A 12,124-nucleotide genomic window follows, 5' to 3' on the forward strand; every position below is an offset into this window, starting at 1 on the left:
TTAGTCAGATGAGGACATTGATTATATGTCTTGGATTCATTATTACACTACAATTGGTTTGCTTATGTATGTTATAATTTATACAAGATCGGATTTGAAATATCCAATCAGTGCATTTAGTAGATACATAACAAATCCTGGTAGGGAACATTGAAAATCAGTATAGTGAATATTCAGATACTTGAGATGTTCTACTAATACTTGTTTGCAATTTTGAAGAAATTCAGATGGAGTATTTGAGTATGTATATTCAGAGTAAACAGGGGATTCAAACAAAGTATATGTTTACACTTGAAGGTTGTGCTATCAGCTAAAAAGCTACTTTATAGAGTACAGTAGCTTTGTCTACAATAGAGATAATTATAATTAATCGGGGTGATTATGAAATCAAATAAGAAAAAAGTTTTGAATTTACGTGTAATGTTATTTTATTGAAAAATGTATAGTTAAAATGATATTTAAACACTAATTAAAAATGCATTTTTCGAAAGAATGGGGCTCAGACAAGACTAATTAGCCGTTATACTCTAGTCAAGAAACCAATGTATACATTACATTCAATCTTCTTCTAGATACAAAATTCACAATTGTGAGCCAACTTTTATATTAGAAAATTAATTCATAATTCTTTACACTTTTTAGCCCTTGTTTGATGAGGTTTTTTTTTTTTTTAACTCTTTTTTCACGTACTCAATTTTGGTTATACATTTGCACAATAAAATATTTTGTACATAAACTCAAAATTTTGTCTACTTTTTAATCACTCATTCTCCAAAATTTATTATTTATAATAATATTTTTCCCAAATAATAATCATCAAACATAAGCTTAGTCTCAACCAACAAACAAATGTCCACAATCAATCTCATATAGACGCAAAATTCACAATCATGAATCAACTTGATATAAAATAAAACTATACTTATTTGTTTTCAAAAACGTTAGAATTAACTAGTTTGATATCCTTTAATGTGTGAAAACTAATGGTCATGATTTTGATACATCATGAATGTGCATGTGAACAACTTTAATGAGATTTGAAAATTTTTAACAGTACAAAGCTCCATTTCCATGGCTTCAAATCTATAAGGTGCTCAATCTTAATGCTTTAAACACAGACTACATTCACTTTCATTATCCTCAAAGGAGGAAGAATTGGATCTCTCTGTAAAGTTTAAAAACTACAAGAGGATTCATAATTTTAATATTGTGTGATCAACTTATAAGTTCCATATAATGACATTTAAACTTAATCAATTGATTTGAGCATAGAACAATTTCTTATAGACAATCAAATCATATGATTAGGACTTGATAGTGATTTCAATTTTCCACTGAAGAAATAAAAGGTTCTATTTGAAGTTCAAATAATTCTTTTAACTTCCACACAACCCACTGGCTTTACTTCATTAAAGTCCACGCACTGCATAAATGACTATACATGGACTTGGGGGACTATTGTTATGTGTTGTCACACTTGATCAGCCTAAGTGGGCCTATGGTCCACTCAATCTGAACCACGTGGCATTCCAGTTGAAGTGGGTTGAATGGCCAAAGCCTTCACGCCAAAGCCCATATGCCGAAGCCTATAAACTAGCCGAGCCTCATATGCCAAGGCCCATGAAGACGGCCGAAACCCTAAAGCGGAAGTACTACGTGAGTGGCAGAAGCCTTGAATCCGAAGTTGAAGCAGGAGCCTCCGAACCATGAAATAACATCTTCCATGGTCACTTCTCCCAAGATATCTTCTGCATAAAGATCTTGTTTGAATAATTGATGGAACGTTTATCATGAGTGCATATGTCAAGTTTTATCACTAGTATGGGGGTTCTGCACAAGTAATAAATGCGAAGCAAACTAGCAAGTCAAGGATGATGCCTAGGATTGGATGTTTGAATTAAGAAGATGAGGCCACGTGCTACCTCATCTAAGGGCTGCCATTTCACATATAACACTATAAATACTTCCCTTGTATAACATTGAAGGACTAATGCAAGAATCAATACAAAAAACAATACTTTATTCTCTCTTTCATATTATCTTACAACACAATACGAGTCCATACATATTTACATGCACATTCATGAGCACCGATTGGTAATTATTGTACAATCGAATTATTAAACCATCCCGTCGAATTTCGAGCGTTCTCGTCCCGCGTAGTTGACCTACTCCCACGTCCCTGATTTTGACCGTCTACGTGTTTTAGCGTGTAGAACCTTCACTCACGTGTGTACGAGTAGGTCCGACATCTGTCGGCAACACTTTTTGGGGTCAACAAGTTCAGTTAAAGGAAATAAAGGTATGAAGGGGCACCTTTTCATGGTCCACTCCACTATGAGGCCTTGGTCTCCCACTATATAAAAGGAAAACAACCTGAACATTTTAATTCAATAATTGAGAGAAGACTGTGTGTACATTGGTCACCAGTCACTTTATTAAAAAGATAATAATAGCAATCCCGTTACAAGATATTCTTACAAATAACATATGGCATGAAATCGTTGAAAGATGGACAAGAAATGCACAAAGAATACAAGGCAAATAGTTAGATAAAAAAAAATATTCATAATTAAAAATAACGATCAGATGCTTTGTATTACATCATGTAGCACTTCATATACAAATATTTTATCAAGCTCTAATATTATTTGTGAGTCTATCAAACTCTAAAAACATTTTAGAGAATTAGTAAATAATATACACTTTTTACGTTGTCTTAAATAATAATAATTTGGAAATGATTGGCAACAAATTAATGCACAAAGAATATAAGGCAAATAATTAACAAATAATTAATAGGTCTAGCAACAAGCAATGGCTACCCTTTCATGATAAACCTAATCCTAATATCATTCCACACAATGACTTCTAATGTAAAGAATAAATTGTTATCCTACACGATAACCATAACTAATTTATAGGAGAGTTCTTCGCACAACGTTTAATAGATAGGGAGTTTTCTGCTATTAAGCATGACAAAAAATTATATTTTGAGTCTTGACTTAGTTATGGTAGAGATAAACTTTTTGACGAAAGAGATAGACCTATTTTTTTTATTTTTAACTAGTACTTATATTTATGTAATGTTGAACATAAAAAAAGTCGTCTTAAAATACTAAAATTTTGCATTCCTTAAACAACTTTAGATAAGTATTTTATTTTATTTTAAGCTTTTAATGTAACATAAATATATCTATTTAGCAATATATTGGAATTACTATTATGTGGATGCAATTTCTTAAAACGAGACCTAAAAAGTTTATGACTTTATTTTTATCAAAAATTATATATAATTATATGGAGGTTATTCTATTAGCAATATTACTTTAGAGATGTATTACTCTATATTATTAGAGCACATTCTATAATAATGTAAAATTGGATGTAAATTAAAAGTGATTTTACATCCTTATTTACGTCCTGATAGATTTAAATTCAAGTTTTACTCCAACTGAAAGATTTAAATTCACTTTTTTGCATCTTCTGGGTGGAAAAAATATAAAAATTTACCTTTTCTCCTTTTTTCCTTTTTTTTTTTTTTAACATTTTCTGTTGGAAAATGTAATTTGCATTCCTTTGTATCGCTTCATTTGAAGTTTTTCTATCACTTTGGAGGTTTAAATGATAATGTAAAAGTTTAAAACTATTTTACACAACAATTAGAGATGCTCTTATAGAGCAATTAGTTAGGCCAAATATATTATATGTAAAGCACTAAATTTATCAATAAATAACGCAATTAAGAAACTTGCATGGCTTAATAATTGTGTCACTAAACCCAATCAGTAGACAGGAAGTTTCATGCCTTCCAAGGTGTGAAATGGAGAAAATTCTAAGAGCTTTAGTCAGTGTGATTGAGGAATAAACTATGCATTAATTGACATGGATTAGTTGGAAAGAAATTATATATTCAGCACTAGTCTATTCTTTTTATATTTTAATCTGGGTGATTATGAAATCCATAATGCATTTGGGAGCAAAGGACTAGTTTAATGGAAATTATTGAACACTATTTATAATTAACCAGTGTAATTATAAAATCATCCCGCATTGATGAAGGGGGCACCTATTCATGGTCCACTATGTGGCCTTGGTCTTCCACTAAACAAAAGGAAAAGAACCTGAAATTTTTAATTCCCAGAACATATGAATACTATGACTCGGATAATAATTGAGAGAAGACTTTGCTCTCGTTTGGCCCCCTTTTTCGAAATGAAAATTGGATGAAATAGTATATATATATATATATATATTTTTTTTTTTTTAAAAATGAGTGGTTGAAAAAGAAGAAAATGTCATTTTTTGAAATGAAAATTGGGTGGAATAGTTTTTTTTTTTTTAAATGAGTAGTTGAGAAAGAAGAAAAAGTCTTCGGTCTATATGTAATATTATCTTATAGAAGATTGTGTGACTAAAAATAGGATAGTAATGGAGCCAAACGAGTTTGTGTACTTTGGTCACCCGTCACTTTATTAAAAATGATAGTAATAACAATCATGCTACAAGTACATGATGTTATGACAAAAATTCTTAGGAACAACACATAGTATGGCATCATTGCAAGATGGAAAGAACGAAAAAAAAAAATGTCCAATCATATTTTGCCACGTCAGCATCAGTACACGTCCTCTTAAATTTTTCCTATAATCATGGCTTTATTGTAGTAATAGGGTAACAATAAATATAAAATCCCTCGTCCAATGCATGTCATAATCACACACTGATTAAATATAAAAATAAAGGATTTCATCCAAACTAATCCTTTCCCCATCCACAACCGCACTGATTAAATTTTGAATTATTCCTAAAGTTAATTTGTGCAATACTTTCGATTAAATTAAAAAACATCATAGATCATAACACTGGAGAAGTTTACATACTAGTGAATGATGACCTCAAAGGCAAATATTTTACGGCTTCATGTGAAAGTTAGTTACAAATTTAATTAATTCGTCTTTTGATTTTACGATTTATTGTGTCTAATTAGTTTAAATTTGTCCAAGTAGATAAAAGGGTCATGTCCATGATTTTTTTTTTTTTAATTATCCGACATTATGTGTTAGTGGACTATGTTTTGGAGTCGGTGAAATCGTGTGTTTTAAGCTTATATTTTTAGAGGTAAAATCTGTAAATAGTATGTGGATGAATTATTTTCACATACGGTTTGTCTTGATGTTCATTGCTCCCTCGAAATATCAATGGGAATGTCTATATTTCATAGAAATACTAGATATTTTTGTTACTCTTTAATTATTTTGTTTTGTTCTTCGTTATGGACAAATCGTGTTTGTAACACAAATTGCTCTCATAAACCGATGGCTTTGTGATAATATGAATTAAATACTTACGGAGAAAAGTACGAATTAGATCGAAAATTAATTTGTCTTAGCTCGTGAATAGAGGCAGGTATGTCTTTTAATAAAGTCTTAGTGATTGTTACTCTACCAATTACAGTACGTTGTTTTTCTTAACCATAACAATAGTCTGCTCACGAGTAATTACTCTATTACACCCAAATATTTATTGGACACAATCAACAAGTGTAGATTAATTTCTATAACATGACTCTAAGTAAAAATTACTCACACGTTACTGTATTATGAATTACCTAAATTCTCTACAAGGTAGTGATTTCTATTCATGAACTTGTGGTTCTTTGATGTGCCGATGAGTGACATCTAGTTATATGATCAATATCTCGATATGTTGGAAGCTGATACGAATTGAAATAGTGAGCACTCATTCATGCTCAAAATCTATCACCTTATTCGATAAGCTAATAATTACATTAAGGTATTTTTAAAGCAGTTTGAATCTGAGATCAGTATGACTAAATTAAACCAGTTATCGTATGATGAAGAAACTAATAAACAAATGTAAGCTTAAGTTATGATAATATTTTAGAGGAAGAAACGGTCAATTTAGCCTTAATATAATTATTCGACGTCCTACAAAAAAAGATGTATTGCTGACAAGTCAAGAAGATTTAATTTAATGCAAATAGCTGAAATATATTGCTTATTTTATGCTCTCTACATCTCAATTATATAGGCAGAGTTTTCGCTTTCTCTTGTTCCAAATATATAGGCTTGTTTTCTAATTTAGAATATTTTATTTTATTCATTTACAATATACCTTTATTCATTTTTCCTCACTTAATATGCAAACTTCTTGAAATAATCCAAATCCACATTTCCCACTTCTTAAAATCATGGAAAAACACTCATTTCTTCTTATTCAAATTAAATCATTCAAATTCTTTACTAAATTCAATAATAATTTACTACTACGCACTGAAAATTAAATAGGGGTAAATTAGGAAAGATTTTGGCAAAAATTAATTTTTCAATGATATTAAAGAAGATATCTTAATACGTGTAAAAAACGAAACAATCCTATATAATTGGGACAGAGAGAGTATAAATTAAGAGTTCACTTTCTCATCTGAGTCCGTCATGTCCTTAATTAGGCCTTGTTTGGAAGCGATTTTGAGAATTGATTTTTTAACCATTACGAAAAAAGGTGGAGGCTACCTGTGAGAGAAGAAGTCAAACTTTACTGTTGGAATATTGAAATAACGATCAAAAAATCAATTTTTTGGAGTGAAAAACGGCCCCTTAATAACTTTTCCCCTCAAAATGTCATGACACGGAAATGCCTTCACCTATTAGTCCTCGCTTCACATTCATACCGAATAGGTAGAATGTACATCGAAGAATAATTCGTAGCAATTGCTTTCTGGTCATATGTAGTTGGTAAAACAAAGAGAAATTTACAAAATACACCTTTTGTTTAAGTCGTATCTATACTTTATAGTTTAAGGTGGAATTATACTTTACATACTGTATTTTCTAAACTTAACACTGTACATTGTGTGGTAACAAAAAATAATTTCTTTTAATAATTTACAAATTTGCCATTAAACTAGTTAAATAAAAAAATATTCATAATTAAAAATAAGAATCACGTGCTTTGTATTACAATATGTAACACTTCATATGCAAATATGTTATCAAGCTCTAATATTATTTGTGAGTCTATCAAATTCTAAAAATATTTTAGAGAATTAGTAAATAATATACATTTTTACGTTGTCTTAATTTAGACTTGCGTTCTTAAATTATTAAATTGTATTTTGGATTAAGATATTAGATAACATGTTTTACATTGGTAAACCCCACCAACTATGCATAATAAATTAGTAAATTGACAGCTACTCTTATCGAGATTTATGATGCCACATTGTGTTCAGTGTATATACATGTGAAAAGACTTGTAAGAGAGAAAATTCAGTGGTCCATCTTTGTATTTGAGCTTGATTACAATTTACAAGAAACGAATTAAATTAATCCAAAGATTCGTTTGGCCTCTTTGACTACAGAGCTGTGAGCTTCTTCCTTCTTCCGTTCATTATTTCCTTTCCTTTTTCTTTATTTGATTTTCTGAGCTACAAGCTCCATTTCCATTGCTTCAAAGCTATAAGGTGCTCAATTTTAATCCTTTAGCTACATTCATTTCCATTATCCTTCTTTTTTCCATTATCAATGTCTTCAAAGGAGGAAGAATTGGATCTCTCTGTACCGTCTCCGAACTACTCCTCAGAGAAAGAATTGGATCTTCCTGCACCGATTCCGATCTACTCATTCGAGGAGTCTCAGTGGAGAAAGTCCTGGCTGCTTGACTCCCTCATTAAAAAGTCCTCGCTGCTCAACTGCCTTATTGGAATAGTGGTCGGCCATATATCAAAGTTGTCACCCCAACATGGACATGTAATTGATCTGTTAAGGAGCCTTGAATGTACATCAAAATTCGAATATAATGACACTGTCAGAAACAATTTCCAAACATTCGTGTCACTTGTGCAAAAGCTTAAGGTGCACTTCACAGTCCCGAACCAACAAATCATGTCCCATATTAGTCTTAATCTCAATCCTAACCAAGTTGTTTCGGTCTTTATCAACTTCCACCTCCTAATGATAGAAGTCATCCTATATTTCACGAGAGGTTCCATATCCATCCAAAATCTCCAGACCGAACTTGGATTTCTTATTACTTTTCTTGGGGACATCGCAATGCATTTGCAGCCCACCGAGAATAGAGTGACAGATATCGAAGCTATGGTTAATGAGGTAGGACGTTTCTTGTATTTCTTCTTTATCACCGTTATTCTATTGGTTATCACTTTGAAGAAAGGAATCGGATTTGAAGCTGTGGTCGATGAGGTAGGAAGTTTGCTGCGTAATAAATTTTTCGACTTGATTGAGGATATAACATTGCAGACAACTAAAGAGGAGGAAGGAAATAAAAAAAAAGGAAAAAGGTTGGTAGTAACCCAGAAAGAAATAACGGGTATCAAAGCTCTGGTCCAGGAGGTAGGAAGTTTCTTACTGTCCTTTTTCATGGGTACAGAGAGTGGAGAACTGGATCTTGCTCTTTCCAATTTGTTAACCAAATTTGATCTCTTGAAAACAAAGGTCAAGGAGCACTGCATCGCAGTCTCAAAGATGCCAAGTGATATGACTCCAAAGACTGCTGTGGCTTCACTCTTTATTGTTGATTCCGTTCTCGATGATCTCATGTACACATTGAATAACAATTCTGACAAGATAATTGGCGTGGAAGATCAAATTGTAACGCTCCATAAGGAGCTAATGTCATTGAGATGTTCCGTCACCGATATAGCTGTGCAGCAGGAAGCAGAACATGAAGAACTTATGATACGAACTAGCAACATAGCATACGAAGTTGAATATGTTATCAACTCTTTTCCACATGTTTGGTATCTCACCGTCAGGCTCCCCCAGCTCATTGAGAAGATTCAGCTTATTAAGATGGCTATCAAAGAAATGAAGAACAATATTGACGTAGATGGGATCCTAGAAGTTGCAAAATATCCAGTTGAACAGGTATCATTGCAATCTACAAAATATCCTGTTTTTGGAAACATTATTGTGGGGTTTGAGAAAGTGGCGACTGAAATTGTAGGACAACTTGTTAGAGGACCAGACCAGCTGCAAATAATTTCCATCTTTGGGATGCCTGGAATTGGTAAGACCACTTTAGCAAATATATTGTACAATGACCCCTCTGTTGTCTATCGTTTTGACAAGCGTTCCTGGGGTGTTGTTTCTCAAACATATAACAAGCAAAAATTGTTGATTGAAATTTTGTGCTCAACAAGTCACAGTAAGAGAGAAATACTTGAGAATATGGCGGAAGAAAGTTTAGCAGAAAAACTTTACAAAAGTTTGAAAGGATTGCGGTACCTCATTGTGATAGACGATATATGGGATATCAATGTATGGAATGATTTGGAAAGATATTTTCCAAAGGATGGAATGGGAAGCAGGATTTTATTCACCACTCGGAATAAAGAAGTTGGTTCAAAAGCTTCACCTCATAGTATTATAAATTCACTTCCTTTGCTGTCGGAGGCTGAAAGTTGGGAATTATTACAACGGAAGGTGTTCAAAGATGAAAATTGTCCTCAAGAATTGCTAGATATTGGGAAGCAAATCGCAACAAATTGCCATGGCCTACCACTTGCAGTTGTTATAATAGCTGCAGTTCTTTCAAACATGGAGAAGAAAGAACACTTGTGGCAAAAAGTTGAAAGAAATTTAAGTTCACATGTATCAGACAACGAAAACAAGTTAATGCAGATATTGGAACTTAGCTACAAGAATTTACCAAACCATTTAAAGCCATGTTTTCTTTACTTTGGAACATATGACGAAGACGAAAAAATCCCAATACACGATTTGATTTCTCTTTGGGTGGCTGAAGGATTTATAGAGAAGGAAGAGCAAAAGTGCTTAGAGGATGTGGCACTAAAATATTTGATGGAACTAATTGATAGGAGCTTGATAATTGTTCACGAACAAAGATCTAATGGCGAAGTCAAAATTTGTAAGATTCATGATCTATTGCGTGAAATGTGCTCAAGAATATGTAAAAAAATGAACTTTTTGAAGGTGGTCAACTTGTAAGTTCACTGTTTCTCTTCTTCTTTTTCTTTCCTTCCTTTTTGTCATTTTTTGTTTTATCTTATTAATAATGGTTTCAATATTTGATGATTGCATCATGTTGCAAGTAATGAAGATGATCCGCCAATGTTCTTCAGTCAAGTATTGATGCATGAGCAACACAATTGTGTGAATATCAACTATGGGGAATCTCGAATTCACTCACTGCCTTTTAGCCTACACGTGCGTTCTTTTCTATTTCGTTGTGGTTATCTTGATGAGCGGTCCACAATAATCACATCCAGCTTCAAAGTTCTTAGGGCCTTCAGATTTTCAAAAGTCCCAAGTGATCATCATTTAATAGGAATCGAACATCTAGTTCACTTGAGGTATTTGGTAATTTCATGTAAACTGCCTCCAATGGAAAGCTTCCACAAGCTAGAATATCTTTTGGTATTTACAAATTTTGAAATTGAAATACCTGAGATCCTTCTTACTATGCTGAGTTTGAGACATATGCATTTCACGAATGGTGCATACTTTAGTGCATCTTGTCGTTAGCGAGCAATTAAGGATGAATGCTTCCAAATAAGTAATAATCTACAAAGTATTTCTGTGCTCAGAATTTTCGATGAAACAGATGAGAAAATTTTGAGATGTTTACACAATCTTCGAAGATTGAAAGGTAAGGTTCGATCTTCACTCAATTATTCTTTTGACTTCCTTAAGCAGCTCGAATCACTGAAGCTTCAATCAGGATTTGGAGTTTCATCTTCCAGTTTGATTATTTTGCCCTTGAATCTCAAACAATTGACTCTAGTTAATGTACACGTGTCTCCGAAACAAATGGAGACAATTGGGAGACTGGAGTACCTTGTGGTTCTCAAATTACAACGGGTAGCCTTTGAAGGAGAACAGTGGGACACGAGTGAAGATGAATTCCCACAACTTAAATTCTTGAAACTCTATGATGCACAACTTGCAGAATGGAATGCCTTAGGTGACAATTTTCCAAAACTTCAACGGCTGGTATTGCAAAATTGCTACAATTTGAAGAATGGAATCCCTCCCAGTTTCGGAGGTATTCTAGCGTTACAAATGATAGAGGTACATTGGTGCACAAAAGCTGTTGAAGTATCTACTAAGCAAATTCTCGAAGAACAATTGGACGCTGGAAATGAAGAGTTCAAAGTCATAATCTCTGGCCCGAAAAGTGAAAGAAAAGAACAAGGAGAATGTGAAAGTGAAAGTGAAGAGAAAGAGGAAAGTGAAGAACAAGAAGAAAGTGAAAATGAAGTAATCACTGACGAGCTCGTGGAGCATTAGCTTTTGCTGGTATACTACAATTCTCAAATATAACTCCCTTTTTTTGCTTATTTAATTGGATTTTAAAAGATTTCTTATTTCTTGCAGGAGACCTTCTGAGACATTTCACATGGTAATAACAGGGACCTTTTCTTTTACTCTTTCCCATTCTCATCTTGATTCTGGTATTGTCTGTAATACTAAAATGACACATCAAATAAACTTCTAATGTATTTTGCCTTGTTTTGAAATTAAGGTTGGCTTTATTTGATGAGCTTGTTGACACTATTCTATGAATTATTAGGCTTGAGTAGATAGGAAGCTGAAGTTCGAATAATCATTGCTTCTTTAAGTTGATGCAGAACATTTTTTTTGTATGCTGGTTCTTGCTTAATTCTTTTGTTTACTTGGTTGAGGAGTTATAAAGATGTGTGTATTGGCTTTCCATTTGTCAGTATTAGCCACAAGACAACTTCATTTCAATCAAGTAATGTTACTAGAGAAGTCTAGTAAATATCTCGCGCTAGATAACTTGATCTTCAGTTGCAATGATGAACTAGGAATCACTATAGAAATATAACTCTGAAAGCTTGAATTGAGTCTATTATTACTTGTTATTTAAACATTTCAATTTTCAACAGCAAGAACAGTACAAGCATTATATAGATTAAGTCAAGTCTGTCCCAAATATATAGATCGGTTCGACAATTCATACCAACAATGTAGCATTACTCAATTGATCAATGATATTGGAAACTGACCAAATTTCTCATACGTGGAATCCAAGCAAAGCGTGCAAGTATCAGTTCAAAAATTCATATTTTAATTTCACCTAAAATGGCCTGCATTTT

At 32.7% G+C, this 12,124-nt stretch overlaps 1 protein-coding gene across 2 annotated transcripts; it reads left to right on the forward strand.

Moving 5' to 3' along the window:
* The first annotated feature begins 7,181 nt into the window (after positions 1–7,181).
* LOC111379939 (putative late blight resistance protein homolog R1B-17) lies at positions 7,182–11,650 on the forward strand. 2 transcript variants are annotated; one of them, XM_023003382.1, is made up of 3 exons: positions 7,182–9,988; positions 10,097–11,303; positions 11,382–11,650. In XM_023003382.1, exons 1-2 carry the CDS (start codon positions 7,548–7,550, stop codon positions 10,527–10,529), a joined length of 2,874 nt encoding a protein of 957 aa, XP_022859150.1. In that variant the 5' UTR covers positions 7,182–7,547; the 3' UTR covers positions 10,530–11,303; positions 11,382–11,650. The 2 variants fall into 2 exon arrangements, with proteins under 2 accessions (XP_022859150.1, XP_022859151.1); XM_023003383.1 differs by lacking the exon at positions 11,382–11,650 and having other exon boundaries at positions 7,184–9,988; positions 10,105–10,180.
* The last annotated feature ends 474 nt before the right edge of the window (positions 11,651–12,124 follow it).

This window comes from Olea europaea, unplaced genomic scaffold (assembly GCF_002742605.1).
Source record: "Olea europaea var. sylvestris unplaced genomic scaffold, O_europaea_v1 scaffold2067, whole genome shotgun sequence".
Classification (NCBI taxonomy): Eukaryota; Viridiplantae; Streptophyta; class Magnoliopsida; order Lamiales; family Oleaceae; genus Olea; species Olea europaea.